The sequence below is a fragment of the Pyxicephalus adspersus genome, chromosome Z (genome assembly GCF_032062135.1).
Source record: "Pyxicephalus adspersus chromosome Z, UCB_Pads_2.0, whole genome shotgun sequence".
NCBI lineage: Eukaryota > Metazoa > Chordata > Amphibia > Anura > Pyxicephalidae > Pyxicephalus > Pyxicephalus adspersus.
This window is the reverse complement of record NC_092871.1, coordinates 63,616,151-63,635,843: the sequence shown is the minus strand read 5'-3', so window position 1 is coordinate 63,635,843 and position 19,693 is coordinate 63,616,151. Positions and strand designations below refer to the sequence as shown.

Genomic DNA, 19,693 nt, shown 5'->3' with positions numbered 1-19,693 from the left:
CAAAATTATTTGAATTTCTCACTGTTACTCGCCGGCTGAAGATCGAAAAAAAAAAGACATGTCCCGAGGACCTCCAGGACGCCAAGGGATTGCCAACGGAACAAGGTAAGTGTTTTTAGCGAGTGTGACTCAGGATTACCACTATAGCATGTAAAATCCACCTCGAGTCATACTCGCGATTATTATTATTATTATTATTATGATTAAACAGGATTTATATAGCGCCAACATATTACGCAGCGCTGTACATTAAATAGGGATTGCAAATGACAGACTATAGTATGTCCAAATCTGTTCCAATTCCTGTGTCAATTCCCTGGATTAATTCTCATTGCACTTATAATTTGGGCACTTGAGATTTGGGCACGTGACCAGGGTCCTAACGTGACCTTGCCTGTTGTTTAAATAGAAGTGCTTTGGGTTCGCTAGGAGGGTTAATATACCAATGATTCATGTTATTTTATGACGGCTTGCATAAAATACTTATTTTTACAATTATGTGTCTTGATTTTTTCAGCTGTGAAAAGATGGGAAATGCAGATCTCCACAGGTCATTATTCATTTAGTATTAAATGCCAGTACAGAAATGGGGCAAACACCTTCAAATGTGCCCGCAACTGCCAAATATATTCATATGTAAAATGTATTTACCTAACTAAGAAGAAATAATACACATTTTAGTTCTTTAGAAGGTCATACTAGGTTAAAAAAATACATTCACGTTTAGATTGCTCAGATAACCTCCCTTCAGAATCGATTGCCCAAAAATACACATTATTCAGTAGGTAAGACAGTCCCCAAATATGTATTTCAGCATAAATGCATAAATCTGCATTCAGGGGTATTTCCAGTTCACAGTGAAGTATAAGACACCAATGCCATAAGTGACAAGAAGAAATTACCTGGTTTATCTTCATATAATTGCACACTAACTCTGAGTCCCACTTGTAGCTTTTTGTCTATCTGTACCTCCTAACAAAACAAGAGAAACATTTACAACATGACAACAAGACTGTTCTGTTGCTTTTTGGAGTTGCCATGCAGTGCACAATAATATCACATCTGGAGTAAAATTGGTTCCCAACAAGATCCACCAGGCCTAGTTGTCACAACAAGCTTCCCAGGTGACGTTAATGCATAAAAAGGTTTTCTTGTTCTTTTCAATATTATTCTAGTCAACCTAATATTTCTTCAGCAATATATATATATATATATATATATATAAATATATATATATATATATATATAGGCTGGCACTATAGCTATAACCCAAACCCCACCCAATATCTGGTTCCGATTTATACAACAAAGTCTAATACGATGATAACAGTTGTAATGCAGTACAACCGTAGGAAGCTTTAATTGTTCCCCATTCTTCAAATCCAAAATGTATATTAGGCAAATTATGGGAAAGGTATTCATAATATGAGTCTAAAACCACTGTAAAGGAAGGAAAATTACGTTTTTATCAATTATGTGTATTTATGTACTAAATCAGCATCACCTTGGAGATTTATTCTCTATTTTGTTGCAAGTATTTTTACAATATTAGAACCTCTAAACCATGTTTTGGAATTTGCACATGAATACATGAATGATTACAATAAAACGCTGCCTGAATTATGTTTTGAATTATGAATTGTTCACTTGTAAATGTAGAATAGTCATCTTTCTATGCCTCTAGTTAGAATAACAGGGAGTAGATAGCAGGACGGATTATTTTAGGAATTAAGTTACATTAGCGTTAGGGCTGAAATAATAAAAAAAAATACTCATTAACCCACTAGTTAGGTATCGTTGGTAATAATGTATACTAGTCCTCTTGCGGCGTGCTGTCGACGCCTTGCCTGTTGTCTACCTTCACCTGAAACTGATCCAAACCTCCATATGATATGGTAATCCAGTAAATCAGTAATCAGCACTTAGGCTGACAGTGATACTGTGTGGTGCAAACCTTTCCCTCACTCCTCTAACACCCTAAAATATACCTGGAGCTAAATCTATACATGTCTCCTTTACTTAGATGTGTTCACCCGATTCAAATTGGATCTCAATGACTTAATGATACCATATTTCAGTTAAGTTACCATACATAATCTCCCCTTTTTCCCTCATTGGGATCATTTGGCGTGGAAGTCTCGCAGATGTTTTTATCAACCCTGTATCACTGTGACTATATAAATCTTTAATATTCAAGTTAAACTTCAATCTCAATCCTCCCCTGAAGAAGCCTAAGGGCGAAACGCGTCGGGACCTTGAGACCTTTTCAAAAAATTGAAGTTGATATTTTACTTGAAATGTGAAAATAAGTGTATGTAATCGCAGACTTTGATTGTTTGTATATCATTAGCTAGTTGATCTATGTATGGTATAGGAATATACTGTATACCATTACAAAAAATATTTACTTTTTTTTAAAAATTCTGCCTATATAAGCCTGTCTATCCCTCCACTTGATCAAATAATGTATACTAGCCAATCACATACCTTTCTCATGCCACAGCTAACAAATGAGCCTTTGCTTGGTTTAGTAGGTCAGTCTAAAACAACTCCCTCTCTGTACCCAAATCTTCATCCATTCTCATATGATGAGGGCTGTCCAGGGGGGTTCAAGAGACCTAAAACGGTCCAAAAAATGTAGTAATACGTTGGATGTTGTGACATTCAGTGTCTAATCAACCCATTTGTTGCAAAATTACCTGCAAGCTGCAAGTCTGGGTGTTTGGGAAACAAAGATTTTCTTAGATACCTAGAAAAGTACAGAACAGGACATTACATACTAAAAACATTTTTAAACGTCTTCCTTAAACTGTAATATGAGCATATGGCTTAGGATGGTTTGTTTTTTTGGTAGCAGTCATAACAGTGCAACTTTCCTAGATACAAAAACCTTTACAGTGGGCCATATACAATCTAATTTGTAAACATGAACGGAGCACGCCTGGCTCTGCTAGTCAGTAATGACATAAATATGTTAGCTGAATGATGCAAAAGAAGCCCCAATCTGCCAAATATTTTTTTGCTTGACCTGGCCAATTTCCTGACCAAAGTTAGACCAGTTCCAAGAAGTCAGAAGTAGGGATGAGCGAGCAAATTTATTAAATATGGTCCCGCAGTGAATTGGCCCGTTCCTGCTTACCAAATATGTAGGCGAGAACGGCCTTTGTAAATTCGGCCGGCGAGACCAAATTTTTGGGACCTGCAAGACCAATCAGGGCAGCGGAGCTGTCAGCTCTGCTCCCCTGATTGCTCAGGCAGCCCTTTACTAATCACAGAGCTTTAATATATCCTGTATTCAGTGGAAATCCCACAAGTAGAAAGTGTGATTGTAGTGGCTTATTTGTGTTCCCTCTTCGTCTTTAACATTTTTAGTGCATTTCCTGGTATGTAAGGGTGCCTAGGCTCAACTGCTAGTCCTAGGTAATTTGGGGTGATTTGGGTGATGCAAATACTGTACTGTTCTCTTTGGTGTAGTCTGACACCTGGGAGAAAAGCCCTGCCTTTAACAATATGGTTGCCTCCATTAAGAGACAGTGCAGAACAAGGCATAGTACATCAGTACTGGGAAATTCCCAGGCTTGGGGGGCCACATGTCATGCTTACCACAGTTTAATGCCTAAAGAATGGTAGCCAACGCCCAGGCAAACATAAGCTAAAATTAAACACATACCATTTTCTTACTTTCTCCTCTCTTTAATTCCTGGCAGTTTCTCCACCTCTAGCATCTGTAACAGAGCTTTCTTTAACTTTTTCAGCAATTTTTCCTTTCTCCACTTTTTCCGTTGTTCTTTTCCTGTACGCGACACCAACAGTGAAATTATATTCATGAGAATGACGTCCTTTACCATGGCTTATCAGGAGAAACATTGGTCAAAGTTCTTACGTTTGTCTCTGTCCTTTCTCCCTTCCATCTTGCCAGATCCCTGGAACAAAAGAGGTACATAAAATGAAGGAGAATATTCTGGAGCATTGCATATGCATTATTAGGTAACAACAAAATTGTTGATTCATGTAAAAAAAACAAGTTAAAAAACAAAACACATAGTGCAGCACTACATAATGTGATTCTTAGGAAAGTTTATGTAAATTGATCATAAAAAGTAGCCCCAGATTTGTTTTTCACTTATTTTAGTTTTTATTGAAACTTGGATCATAACTATCAGGGGTAAATCCAGACACAATCTAAATTTGAATGACAATTAAAGAAAAAGCGGGTAGAGAAAAATGTGATACAGGAGAAGAAAGAGGAGACAGATGAGTATCCTGGAGAAAAGAGACAGGAGTCATGGGAAGATCTGAGAGAGACAGAAAAAGAGAAGAGGCAGACAAGGATCTGAGTGAGGAGGTAAAGAGGATCTGAGTAGGGAGGAAACAGACAGGATTCAAATAATGAACTGACAGTATTAACGATTTTTATGGGGAATAACACGTAAGAACACATAAGAAATGATCTTACTCTTATGCTGCTTTTTCACATGCTGTATGAGCGACATTACTACCGCAAGCGAAAAAAAAAAAAAGAAGGTCTCCTCCAAAAAAAAGGCTGGGCTGTATAAATCTAAGGATTGGATGGACATAAATACAAACCATGTGGCAGGTAAAACACCTCTGTATGTGTTATTTTATTTAACTGTTTGCTTGGGTTTCAGCTTTAAACAATGAGTGCACTTTAGGCCTAATTCGCAGAAGTGCAATAGAGACTTAGAAGACAGCTCTGACCACAGTCAAATGTAACCAGATAGAACATATTAAGTGTGAATGTAAACGCAATATTCATTCTGCAGATGTTTATGGATTTGTTTGGTTTTCCCAAGAGTGCAATCCAGACAATTGAACTGACTTCTGCACCTCACAATGTAAACAAGGACTCAGAAAGAAACAGATTGTAATTCCTCACTACGTGCCAATGTCTGACTGTCTCTGCTTCAGTGCATTTCAACCACTGATGTCAGAGCTTCGGTTTACCACACTTGAATCCGCATCTGCCATGTAAAATACATTTCAAGGGGACATCTATAGAAGCCGCCCACCGAATTACATTAGTTCTGTTTAAATTTCTTTATTATTTTTCATTTTATTCATACAAATAAACAAGTCAGCAGAAATATGTCCGAAAAAGGTTCTAGTAGATATCATGAATATAAAAAATGTTTAAAACACACAATCATGTAAAAAAAAAAAATTACTTTTATTAAAATTAAATAAAAAACACAAAAATCAGCTTAAACAAGAATACATAAATAAATCATAAATACTGAAAATGCAATATTTCGGTATACTGTATAGTGATATATTTTTCTAAAACACCTCCCTAGTGTGGTAAACTTTAAACAGAGTCCAACGTCACATACCTATAGACAAAACCACATAAATATATTTTGTATTATTTTGTATTTGATTGGATACAGGACTTTGTATTGAATCCAATACAAAATATTTGAATTTCCCGCTACGACCCCCATCGACGGGCGTATGCACGGACATCATCAGGAATCGCCGAGGGACGCGTACGCGAACGCCGGGTATTCTAATTCTTTCCAAACTTCTGTACTTCCATGCAAAAAGTGTTCAATTTTTTGCATGGAAATTTATTTTAGATTGTAGGCTATAAATCACCATATTACTCAATAATTACTTATAATTCACCGAATTACCGCATAACTCACCGAAATATGTCCAAAATTTTTATAAATTTAATAATAAAATTTTTTTTTATAAAACATAAAAAAAAAAATCTTCAAAAAAAAAATAGTGTATAATGTAAAATAATTGTACAGTAGCTTATATCATATATATAATACAATTATATATATATTATATAAAGTTTTCTTTGTATTGGACTCAATACATTGAGTTCAATACAAAGTTTTTTGAATTTCCCGCCCCGCCTCTCGCCCGCACCGACGCATGCAGCGACGTCACCGGGAAACCCCGGAGATCGTCACTGCACTCGCCGGGAGAAGAAGGAAGAGGACAGACGTGTCAGGAGAAGCTGCGGGGACCGGATAAGTATTTTTTTAGAGATCGACGCTGGAACATCAGAACAGAACACGGGATGATCACAGCGGGACCAGGTAAGTGATGGCATTTAACCACCTGAGAAAAGTTCGGGTTTAACACTTTTTGCAAGTGTTTTAACCCCAAACCAAGGTCCGGTTTAACGGCCAGGTGAAAATCAATATAATCTCTATACAACACAATGTTCAAGTTTAAATATATATGTCTCAACCTTTCGTTTTTCTCAGTTCTCGATCTCTATCTTTTATTAAGATTATTATCTTAATACACAATTCATATATTTTATATTATAGACTGCTTCCCCCTTCCCACCCCATTCATTCATATTCTTCAGTGACGAAATTATCTACTGTAACACTTTACCTACTAGAATACACAAAACAAACGTGACTAATTTATCAAAAGTATTAAATACCTTTCGCTTCATTACAACAAAATTATACAAACCCTACTTCTATTTGTGACCTGTGAACCCTTATCCAAATCCTATTTAAAATTGTGTATTTTTATATAATATCCCCTTCTGATATATAGGGTGAGAGGAAGTAGCCTTCCATACTTCCATCTTTTGACCATTGTTCATTCCCTATTGTTTCAATCTCCATTACTCCCTTAATCTTAACAATACAATAGGGGTTCACCTTTCTTAACTAATTCTTCTACTAATAACACTGTGTATTTTTACTTTATTTAATTATAATTTACATTTCCTACTTTATCTTTACCACTCAGTTAAGTGTGACATATATACCCAAATACTCTTAACATATTACCTCCAATATCGACAACCAATAAAACACAAAGACCAAAGAAAGGTGGGCGACAGAAGGACAGGGGCCGGGCCGGCTAACACTCACAATGCTAACTTTCCACATATGGAAAGGGAACATATGTTACAGGCTACATAATTATTATTGTGACTATATGGTCAATATTGACCGATCCCAGCCGTTATTCATATAATGCTCAATCCATGGTGACCATATTTTTTGAAATTTAGGAACCGAGGCAGTCAATATTGCTCTCATCTTTTCGTTCACTAAAAACCAGGACATTTTATTTTTAACTTGTTGCACATTGGGGGTTTTAGACCACCATGCTTTGGCCAAAACCATTTTAGCTGAAGTCAACAGATATGTTATCAGTTTAAATTGAACATTAGTACAAAACAATTGTTTCAAACACAATAGTGCCTCTGCTGTTTTTTTAAGAAATGTGCGTCCCATCAAAGTATAGGCTATTTGATATACCCTCGTCCAAAAATTTCTTATTTTAGGACACTCCCACCATAAATGATAGAGAGTTCATAGTTTATTACATAGTAGTTTGGACTCTGGAAGCAGGAATGAGTGTTTAGGATAATTTGCATTCTAGGCTCATTCCATCTTTCCTTACTAATTTAAAGCCACATCTCCAGCTTACTGTTAATCAAATGATATCTGAATGGCCTAGTCTTAATAAAGATCAATTCCAAACCAAATTAATGGAGAAAGATGTGGCTGGCTATTTTGAAGTGGCAAGACCTAAAGAAGCCCATTACCAGACCCAGGAAAGGAGTTGCCCCCCGAATCAGTCTAACAGAGGAGGTTTACCAGGAAGGGGAGGGAGCAGAGGAAGGGGTAGATGTTCATATTCTGGAAGAGGGGGTATTAATAGAAACTGTCCTGCAGGTTGCTTTAAATGTGGTAAGACTGACCACTGGATCAGTCGATGCCCCTACCCATTTAAGCAAAATGCCCCAAATGATACTCAAGCTCAAGGTCCCCAACCATATCCACAAGCTCAGATTCAAAATTTTCCCCCACCACAGCCACAGCCCCAGAATAATACCCATCGCTTCCGTGTAGCCTTGGGGCAGCAGACATTACAATGAACATGCCTGGGGGACAGTATCCTGGCATTCACTCTCATCATGAACCACTAAAAGGAGTCACCACTGATTGTGTTAAACATAGAAGGACGTCCTCTCCCTCTTCTTGTAGATTCTGGTGCTACTTGTAGCACTTTATGAGAGGATTATTATAGTGGTCCAAGAGAGAATGCTGAGCCCTCTGTGGGAATTAATGGGATACTTACAAGATCTTATAAAACTCCTCCTCTCTCGATCCAACATCCATACAATCACCAATGTTTACACACTGTTTCAGGATCATTCCAAATTGTCCTGTGAATTTATTAGGAAGAGATTTGTTTGTTATATTGAGGTTGCATTTGGGGATTAGTAAGACGGGACACCTACATGTCACATCCTCAGTCATGCCCATACAAGTACCAAACGGTAATTGTTTTTTATATTTGGAATGCCAACCACGGGTTTGGGCAAATACTGACCAAGATGTTGGCCTAATTTCTTGTACACCATATAAGGCAATGCTTAAACCCGGCACTGCATCTGTTCATATTAAACAATACCCACTTTCCCCAGAAAAAGAAAAGGGAATTGAGCCTATGTTGATGGAATTACTAGGGGCAGGGGTTATTGAGGAAACTATCTCCCCCTATATTACACCTATCAACCCAGTGAGAAAGGCTGACAATACCTTTAGGTTTGTCCAGGATCTTAGAGCAGTAAATGCTCAGATCATACCCATAGCCCCAGTGGTTCCAGACATGCCATCAGCTATTCCTGCCCATGCAGAGTTTTTCTCTGTTATTGATTTAAAGAATGCATTTTTTTCTGTTCCAGTTGACAATTAGACACGGCCACTTTTTGTCTTTACATTTAAACATCGCTAGTATACTTGGTGTAGAATGCCTCAGGGTTATGTAGACTACCTGGTAGTCTACTCCATTGTCCTCCAAGCTACACTGCGCCCTTGGACTGCCCCTCATGGTTCCGTCCTTCTACATTATGTGGATGATCTCCTCATATGTTGTTCTACTTGGGAGGCCTGCCAAGCAGACTGTGTTAGTTTATTACTGTGGTTATGTGAATGTAGACATAAAGTGGCAAGGAAAAAATTACAATCCTGATTGTATTAAATGGTCTGATGAAATGTTACAAGCTTTTAGTCATTTAAAATGTGCAATGTCCTTGCATGGGCCTACCCAACTGTGGCGTGAAGTTTCACTTATTTGCCAGGGACAATTGTAAAACCATGGCAGGAGTCATGGCGCAAGAACATGGAGGCAAATTTCGCCCTGTTGCTTTTTTCTCAAAAGTGGTTCTAGTACAGATTCAGGCCATGCCTGCGTGTCTCAGGAGTCTGGCAGCCTGTGCCATGGTTGCTGAGATGGCCACGCCTATCACCCTAGGTCATCCCACCACTCTGCATACCTCACACAATGTTCAGGCCCTATTAAAAAAGATACATACACAACATATGTCTGCACAGAGACTGAGTGGGTATGAAGTTTTGCTTTTATCTAACCCCCAACTTCATATTAGATACTCAGCACCCACATTCGGTCCAATGTCTATACTAAATGCCCTACTTGGATATAAGGGAGAGCAGGATGATTTGCCTCCTCCCCACGAATGTTCTGAACTCATACAAGAACACACCTCACCTAGACCTGACTTACAGTCCACACCTATTGAAGGAGCACCTGATATTTTTGTGGATGGATCCTATTCCCGCCCTAATGACAACACTTATCATGCGGGATACGCTGTGGTTCAACTCCCTGATGTTATTCTAGAATTGAATCCTATACCTTTTCAGTCAGCCCAAGCAGCTGAACTGATTGCTCTCACTAGAGCTTGTTGTCTTTTTGAGGGAAGAGATGTAAATATATACACTGATTCCAAATATGCCTTTGGGGTTGTACATGACCATGGGGTAATCTGGCAGAGAAGAGGCTTCATAGCTGCAGATGGGAAGCAAATCTCACATTCCACCCTAGTACGTGATCTCCTAGCCGCCATCCAATTACCAAGCAAAGTTGCTATTATCTATTGTAAAGCACATACTGGTCTTCAAACAGACATAGCTAAAGGGAATGCCCTAGCTGACAAGGCAGCAAAGGAGGCCGCTATTAGACAGGCAGCAACAGTTCAAATGGCCTCCCTAGTTCCAGAAATCACCCTTACCGACAATTTATTGCTAAGCCTCCAGGATTTGGCTACAAGTAGTGACAAGTTAAAATGGCAGTCGATAGATGCAGTACAAGACCCCGATACGGGTCTTATCTGCAAAGAGGGGAAACCATGTATTCCAGTTGCAAGTGCCCCAATTTTAATTGCACAATATCATGGCCCTGGCCATAGGGGAGCACAGGCAACCACTGACCTCATTAGGAGAGATTTTTTTATACCAAGCTTTAGATCAAAGGTACAATCGTATGTTTCACAATGTAATATATGTCTCAGAAACAACCCAAATAACTCAAAGAAGGCCCAACATCAACATCTGAATAACCTGACTTCGCCATTCACTCACTTACAATGACTTTACCCATATTCCAAAGACAGGAAGAAAGCAGGAGTATGCCCTTGTGATTGTGGATATGTTCTCTACCGTGTTTCCCCGAAAATAAGACCTACCCCGAAAGTAAGACCTAGCACTATTTTGTAACCCTGAGTGATCATGAGTGACTTTCAACAATAAATGTGTACTGTAGTCTTCTTCATGGAAAAATAAGACATCCCCTGAAAATAAGACCTAGTGTGTTTTTGGGAGCCAAAAAAATATAAGACAGTGTCTTATTTTCGGGGAAACACGGTAGATGGCTGGATGTTTTTCCTACTACCAATAAAACCACACAAATAGTGGTAAAGATTCTGTTACAAGAAATTATCCCCAGATGGGGATGCCCTGTTCAAATTAACTCAGATAATGGCCCAGCTTTTGTAAGGAGCTTTCTAAAGCTCTTAGGATTGACTGGAAGTTCCACCTCCCTTACCACCATCAGAGTTCTGGGGTAGTAGAAAGGATGAATAGAACAATTAAAGAAAAAATAAGGAAAATTAATGGAGGCACGTTCACTAATTGGACCACCCACCCGAGTGGTAGCAGTCACCAGAACAGCGATTCTCACAGTCTGGATTTATCTCCAATCTGGATTCATGCTAGTAGAGTGAAAAGGGTCCGAGGCTTCTTCTCTGGCGTCGAACCGAGACAAAGAGGGTGAAGCAGGTGTGAAATCCCTGAATAGTGCCTTGCCACAGGCTGAAGATGATGACCCCACAATATTCTGGAAGATTTGTTTGTCTGTTGATAATTATTAATCTTTGTCTTTTCTTGCCAGTCTGGCTTAATAATACTTGTATCTATCATCCAGAGGAGATGAATTTCTTCGAATAATCAGTCAGTATCCAAAAGAGCTCAGGAGCAAGATCCCTTTGCTCCCGACCCTTTTCATTCTGAACAGTATAGTGTAGTCAGGATGGCAAATGCCCTAAATGTTAGTCTTTTGTGCCTTGAAGACTAACAGAGCCCACGGGACCCTAAAAAAACATGTGTTGTTGCTGTGCCTACACCCAATGAATCCCTCCTTGAAGTCTGGTCGACGACTAAAAATACACAATCTTTTATTCCCTTGTATGACTTCTGTGGGGAATGTCAGAAATTAGGATATAGCAGGGATAATATTGGAATAACTACTGTTAATGTGACTGCAGCAGAGACATGTTTTACTTTTTTCTCAGGATATGACCTTATATTGCGATGATAGAGACATAAAAAGAGGATTACCTAAGAATAGTGTATATGATTATATTAATGACACCTGTAAAAAAGAATGGTAGGATTGTTAGCTCCCTAGATAATTCCATGAGTTGTAATAAGACCATTGTGACTCCCAGTTTTATCTATAATATAATGCTCCCTAAGGGGTGGTTTTTGTCATGTGGTAACAGCACTTACAATTATATTCCTGCCAATGTTATTGGAGGTTCCTGTGCATTATCCTGTGCATATATTATTATACTTTGGCCCTTCCTAGACAACCCTCTGTCAGGAGAGCTTATAGATCGGTTACCAAGACTTTATCAGAAAACTGTGACTCTACTTTACCCCTTCTCAGTCGTGCAGTATATACAAGTTTGGGGGCCTCTATATTGGGAGTGCCTGGACTGGCTATGTATAATACTCGTACTAAAAAATTTTATTGCATGTGACCTGGCTAAATCTCTGAATCATATTTCTACTGCCTTATCAAACATGCTCTTAGATCTACAAGGAGTAAGAGGAGCAGTGCTAGAAACTAGATTTGCTGTGGATTATTTGTTACTTAAACATAACGTAGGGTGTCAGGATTTTAAAGGAATGTGTTGTTTTAATTTATCTGACCATTCCAGATCAATCCAGTCCCATATTCAAGCGTTACATGAAATTGCCAATAAAATCAAGGAGGATGTTGGTTCATCCTCCTGGCAGGACTGGTTATTGAGCTGGCTGCCAGATTTGAGTTGGTTAAGAACATTATTTATCAGTATTGTAAATATAATTGCTTCCTTGATTATTTTATGTTATTGTATCCAATGTATCCCTTCCCTTATACAAACATTCCGCGCTGTGTGTCCAAAGCCCACAAATCCTGGACAAAAATATGCTATTTACCTCTCTATGTTAGAAAGACGATAAGTCATGTTCTAATTTGAGCTATATATTTGTATAAGGAGTTGTATTTCTTCTTCTATCTACTCAATTTAGTTGTAACCAGATGGCGAAAATTGTAAATTCTTTGAAATACAATGAATGCCTTGTATGCCTTGCAATGTATCAAATAACACTATATATGGCCAAAACTTAAACAGCTGTATGTAAATAAAGACCACCCCTTGTATAACTATTTGTATAAAAAGACCGCCTTGTCAAATGAAGATTAGAGTATATTCCTAAGACCATACTGTGTGCGTGTGTGTTATTGGGATATCTCTCCAGACATCTGTCTCCCTGGGTGAAGGAGAAGTCAGGGTGCATTCGAGGAACTAGAAGTAGAAGCAGATCCTTTCATATCAAAACTCAGTAAAAAAGCTGATGTCTTACTTTGTTTAGCTTGTTGAATTAAATGCAATATCCTCCATGTACTATCTCCCGTTTGTCGTCTGGGTATAAATCCCGTTTAGTCAGCCGACACTAGGTCACCCAAACTATCTTCCAATCGGGACGCCAATATTGTGGCCAATATCTTTGCATCCAGGTTAAGAAGAGAAATTGGGCCTATAATTAGACCAATTCATTGCATCAGTAGAGGGTTTTGGTAGCATACAGATGGCTGCTTCCAACATACTCAAGTCAAGGGCTTCCCCTTTCAAAATCCCATTAAATGTCTCCAAACATGATCTCCACCAAATAAGTTCCCAGTATTTGCTGGTATTTTTTATAATATACTGCCATGAACCCATCAGGTCCTGGTCTATTATTGAGTTTAAGATCCACAATAGCTTTAATCACCTCCAACTAGGTGATAGGGGCTTCCATAATTTCTATTCTATTAGCGGTAATTTTTTGAAGATTTATAGACTGAAAGAATGTTTCCATAGCTCACTTATCCAAAGAATAAGGGGTTTGGTACAGTAGTGGGACCAATCTCCTTTACCCTCAGTCTATAGCTGTTTGGGCGTCTTTCCGAGCACCTCAGCCTATTTGCCAACAATGTGTGCATTTTATTACTATATCCATAAAAATGTATCATTTGTCCATCTCAACGTTTTCTCAGCAATAGATGCTGTGCAAAGATTCAAATGTGTATGGACTTCCTCCATTTGTCGTCTTATACCCTTATTTAATGATGTTTTGTATTGCATTCTCAGCTTTTCATATTTAAATTCTAACTCCATTACTTTTAAGGCCCTACGTTCCTTTTTATTCTGTGTGGCTGTCTGTGATGTCGAAGATTGTTGATTTAAAGAGAAATACTCAACCCAAATCCCTTGTACTTTTTGGTCCACCTCAGGGTTACTGAGCAAAGAGTCATTAAGTGACCATCTAAACATATCAGGCTTAGGAAAAAGAGAAGACAATGTAGCCCAAGCTGCGTCATGGTCTGACCATGAGATCGCCAAAATATCACAAGACAAAACCAAGGGCAATGCTTTTTGATGTATTAAAATATGGTCTATATGGGTAAATAGTTGATGGGGATGGGAAAAATATGAATACTTCATTTCTTTAGAACGTAATTTCCTCCACATATCTGACATTTCCGATTTCACAAAATCCAGCAACTTATTTGATAATATGTTATCCTCAGATACAGCAGTATCCATAGATATTCTTCTCTTATCCATACTTGGTATCAGTGGAACATTGGTGTCACCACACATCATCAAATAACTGCACATTTTTAAGCACCAAAATCATCAGCTGTTCAAAAAAAGCAGCTAATTCTCATTAGGGGCATAGTAAGACACCAATGTCACTTTAGCATCATTTAATGTTCCAACTAGAGATGAGCGAATTTCTCAAAAATTCGATTCGGCTGGTTTGCCGAATTTTTCGAAAAGATTTGCTTCGATTAGAATTTATTTGCGGTGAATCGTGTTAAAAATGGTTATTACCGGTAATTTCGGCTATTTATCGGTTGCTGTGCTGTACTTCTACTATGTATTCTTGGATTAAGTTTCTCTATCTAAGAATACAAGGCACTACATGTGATGAATGGGGACAAGTGCCCAGAGATCGTAGTAGAACTGCAGAGGTCGTCTGCAGTTTAGCTTCCCATGTGACGTCACAGTGGGAAACTGAACTGCAGATGACCTCTGCAGTTCCTCTACAAAGTCCAGGCACAACAGGTGATGAATGGGGACTTGTCCTCATTCATCACCTGTAGTGCCCTGTATTCTTAGATAGAGGAACTCTATCTAAGAATACATAGTAAAAAGCAAAGCACTGCAACAGTGATTGTTGCAGCGGTGTACTATGTGTTCTTAGAGTTTCTCTATCTAAGAATACAGGGCACTACAGGTGATGAATGGGGACTTGTCAGACAATTGGGTAGGCCGCATGAAAATATTTTGGACAGGAGGAAGTAGAGAAATGTCTCCTGTAGGCACATTACATCTGCTTTACGTATATGAAAATAACGAAAGGCTTGTGACCTTTTTACTGGGGAATTAAGACCTTGTACATTAAGAGAGAGTAATTACCATTTCTCTATATTTTCGAAGTAATTCGTATATACCCTTTTCCTATCACAAACCTTTATACAATATGCAGTCTGCCTTATACCAGAAACAAAAGGGAAAAAATACAAACTAAGACAGGGGTAACACTGAACAAACAAAATACCAGACATTATGCATAATATATACACCCAGGGTGTGCGGAGTGGAGACCTGCTCTCACCCCCCCTCCTCCCTTTCTGATAATACAAAAATGCAATGTAAACAAGAGAAGACAGAATCTTTCCTGTCGCCCCAAGAATGTCATCAGGCATATCCCCTAATTAAGTGGCGTAGGATATCCCTGGCAACTTACAAGAGAGCGCAGTGACCTCTACACCAGGACCGGGGCCCATCAATAAATACTTATTAACATCAAGCCATCTTCTAAATATTCAACTAACCATTTAAAAAAAAAATGTATGCTCCTCGCAAATACATAATTAATATCCCAGATAAGCTAGTAGGTAAATATTCAAGTTTACCTGAATATTATATCCATTTGACAAGGGTCCTTTATACATTTTTGACCAACATTAATTCCATAACCCCTAAATAAAGCAGGAAGAAAAAAGAAAAAGAGAGGGCACAAATAAATTAAGTATTCAGATATTGCTCTGAGAGAGTCTCAAACGTTTAAGTGGATCTGTGGCCTTACGCTCGCTAGTCCTCTTTTGCTGATGTAATCAGGTATTCGTGATGTTGGCAGGTTAGGATTTTCCACTTGGCCTGATTTCTCATATTGATCCCAGGCATAAAGTCCCATTTCCTGAAACTGATTTCTGGCCTCCTCTAATGAAGAGATAGCTGGTAGCTTGCCCTCATATGTAAATACCAATTTAAAGAGAAAGCCCAATCTATAGGGGATCTGTTGGTTCTGTAGAATCCGAATTAATGGTTTCATCTCTCTGCGGCGCAATATCATTGCTGGAGCAAAGTCCATAAAAAGCTGGTAATTATGACCTTGAAAAGTGAGGGGTTCCTTCTTTCTGGCTGCCTTCATTATCGCATCTTTGACATAGGGGTAATGCAAGTTAACCAAAATGTCCCTTGGTGGACCATCAGCTTTTTGGTTTTACTAATGTGCGATGTACATGGTCCAATTCTAGCTTTTTCACTGCTATCTCAGGACATATTTCACAAAAAATGGCAGTCACTGTTGTATTAAGATCAATTATGCTTTCTGGTAAGCCACTTAGGTTAGAGCGGCGAGCCCTGTTCCCATAATCCTCCATTTTATGATGTAAAAGCTGTACCTACTGTTTCAAATACTCAATATCCTCTTCATGCCCCTCTAGGACAGTGGTAACATCATCTACTCACCCCTAAAGTTGTACTGTACGCTGGCCCAGCTCTCTTAGCTCCCTTGTAAAATGCTCTGTAATTTTCTTAGTAGTACTCTCCAATGCTGTATGTAACATTAACTGAAATTTTTCCAAAAGGCTTTCTGAATCTGAAGGCTGTGATTGCACAACAGGTGTTAAAGGCAGGCTCCCTGTATACATATCTGTTTCACTAGAGCACTTGCTTTTTTCCTGACATATGTGAATGGAGGAATCCTCCATCTTGGCTCTCCTGCATGCTGAGGCTTCCTGTGTTAACACATGCTGCTGCTGGCTATTACCGTGAGTCGTCATCTGATTTTCTCCAGCTGCAAGTCTCACTCTATACTGCTTCTCACTCAGGGAGCCTCCGGATGCCAAACCCGTTTGCAGCCCTGCTTGTCCTGGTGTAGAGCTGAGCAGGCTCAGGATTCTCACATCCGCCCGCCTGCTTCACGCATGCGCCCCCTACATTAGCACTTTTACATCTATCACAGCATCGCCTCACCAGCCCCTGCCTTGCTCTCTTCTCCGCGATGTTTCACTCGATGAACCACACACGTGGTTCTCACACTTCCAGTTTGCGAGGACTTCCCTAGCAACCAGTGACGACCAGAAGCCAACTTTCATGTGATCTAAACCAGTGGTCGCCAACCTTTTCGGTCTCCCGGACTACTAAAATCACCGGCTCCCGACCGCGGGTAGCCAGGTGTCAGTTAAATGGGGAGAAACCTCCCCCAGAGTGATGTCATTATTACATAACTCCGCCCACTCTCCCATCCCAGATCTGAGCCTGCAATTAGAGAGGGCAGGTTGTGTCCAGGGACACAGCCCGCCCACTTGCCCGAGCCTGGGATCTGTACTGGGGACGTGGTCCGCGACTAGAGCTATTATATATTTCTTTGGCAAGACGTTCCCATATGTTACCACGGAAGTCAGTCCAGTCACAATACTCAAGTCCTTGCCGGTGCATAGACAGGGTAGAGTCATTCTTTAGGTTATAGTTTGATTGGAGACAAATAAGGTGGGAAATCTTGAGAGTGATAGTGGCAAGTTGTTGTAACCCAAACAAGGCAGAATATGACCATCAGGACTCCAAAACTCCAAAAGCATCATTCTGGCGATCGATCAGAGGTGCCTTCTTTACCAGGCGGATCCTCCACTGGTCAGCACGGCTGTTCTAGTAAAGGCTTGCACGGTGATATGAGGTCCAAAGGGCGGATCCAAGGATTTGTGCTTGTGCAGAGCTTTAACCAACACTACATCTCTGGGCTTGAATGGGTGCGTCGGTTGATCTGTAGGGGGAGGAAAAGAGAGAGAGATCTCCGTAGTTGCTATTTTTACCTTCTTTACCAGGTGGGTCCTCCACTGGTCAGCACCGCTGTTCTAGTAAAGGCTTGCACGGTGACTGGAGGTCCAAAGGGTGGATCCAAGGATTTGTGCTTGTGCAGAGCTTTACCCAACACTACATCTCCGGGCTTGAATGGGTGCGTCGGTTGATCTGAGGAAAAGAGAGAGGGGAGGAAAAGAGAGAGAGATCTCCGTAGTTGCTATTTAGCTTCTCAAGTTAGCTACATATTGGCCCTAAATTTGTTGGAGATCCCCGGGCAATAAAACAAAAGGGTCTTTAGCCCAGGGGGTAGGAAAAGGTCTTCCCATTAAATTTTCAAAGTGTGATAGCTTATTAACTGGATTGGGTGTCATACCTATTTCTGCTAGCACTGCTAGTAGGTATTGGTCCCACATGTGAAATGTCCCTCCAGTTGCTTTCCTAAGTTTGTCTTTCAATGTCCTATTCATCCTTTTTACTACTCTAGCACTCTGGGGGTGATATGGGATGTGGGACTTCCATTCTATGTTCATCATGTTTGAAATTTCCTGTGTGACTTTAGAGGTGAATGGAGTGCCATTGTCTGAGCCTATTCTTACTGGGCATTCAAATATGGGGATGATCTTCTTGCATAGTATCTTGACTACAAAAGCTTCTACCCATCTGCTGAATCTACCTATAATCACTAACATTATCTGAAATCCGTTGGAAGCCTTTGGCATGTGTGTAAAATCAATTTTTAAATCTTGAAATGGACCCTGTGGAGGTAACAAATGTTCATGTTGTCCTGTTTTCTTTCCTTGCACATTATTTCTGGCACATGTTAAGCAACAGGAAAGTGTGGCCTGTGTGCGTTCCTTTAAATTCTGGGCACAAAATCGCTTGTTTATTTCTTGTGTTGTGGTTTAATGCTTTTGTGTCCTATACCATATATTTGAAAAACAATGAGGGGTACTGCTATTTGGGGCAGCCCTACTATCCCTCCTTTTAACCAGATTCCAAAGGAATCTAAGGTCAATCCTTCCTTTTCCCAGAATTCAATGTCCTGTGAGGTGTTGAAGGACTGTAATTGTGTTAGAAGTGTGTTGGTTTCAGTGGAAGCTGGGATGGCAAGCAGAAGTGTATGGGGGGGCTAGTGGTGGGTGTGGTAGACTGAGCAGCGGCTTTGGCATGAAAATCTGCTAGTCTGTTGCCCCTGGCATCGAAGGAATCGGAAGAAGTGTGTGCTTGACATTTGACAATGGCTACTTAATTGGTGAGGTGAATGGCATGTAAAAGTTTTTTAATTTATTCAGAGCGCTGAATGGGTTTTCCATCAGCTGTGGTAAAACCTCTTCACTGCCAAATGGCCCCCAAATCATGTATGACTCCAAAAGCATGGCAGGAGTCAGTGAATATGTTTACAGCTTTCCCTTCCATAATTTCACAGGCTCTAGTGAGTGCTATCAATTCTGTGGCTTAGTTAACAGACAGTGGGGCGGCTTTAAGGAGTGTGTCTGGGAGCTGTACCACGGCATATCCAGCTAAATAAGTTTTCTCAATGGGTCAGGAACAGGACCCATCTACAAAAACATTTTCTGCTAGAGAAATGGGTGTTGTAAATCTGATCATGGTGTTGATGTTTTATGTATTTCAGTAATACATGAGTGTGACGCTGGCACTTCATCCTCCGGCCCTTTAAGATCTAAGAGGTCATTGAGCACAGCGACAGGACCACTGGTAGCAGAAGCCTTTTTTACACTTAATCCTGCAGTGAATGTTAAGATAATTTCATAACCAGACAACCTTTGTGCTGTTATATGTTGAGTGGGTAAATTCTTAAGCAAGTGTAGTACAGCATGGGATGTGTAAAGGATCATCTCGTGACCCAAAGTTAGAAGTGAGACACTTTCTACAACCATTGCGCACGCTGCCAGCACAGGCAGACAGGCTGGCATGCCTTGCACAGTAGCAGGCAGTGTCTTAAAGACATAT

General features: G+C 39.8%; 1 protein-coding gene across 7 annotated transcripts in view; it reads right to left on the bottom strand.

Annotated features, from left to right (window-relative positions):
* SPOUT1 (SPOUT domain containing methyltransferase 1) overlaps positions 1-19,693 on the bottom strand; it is a 61,233-nt gene that overhangs the window by 29,074 nt on the left and 12,466 nt on the right. For 2 of the 7 annotated variants that reach the window (XR_011923520.1, XR_011923521.1), the window contains exons 1-6: positions 17,734-19,040; positions 3,884-3,923; positions 3,671-3,793; positions 2,700-2,749; positions 2,488-2,618; positions 903-972 (exon numbers count right to left, since the gene is read on the bottom strand). Coding sequence is in view for 5 of the 7 variants with exons in the window: in XM_072431232.1 (XP_072287333.1) it covers positions 2,572-2,618; positions 2,700-2,749; positions 3,682-3,848 (264 nt within the window). In the remaining 2 variants the exon portion in view is untranslated. Of the gene's footprint in view, positions 1-902; positions 973-2,487; positions 2,619-2,699; positions 2,750-3,670; positions 3,924-17,733; positions 19,041-19,693 lie in introns of those variants that run through there. The other 5 variants (XM_072431235.1, XM_072431236.1, XM_072431232.1 and 2 more) reach the window with 5 other exon arrangements.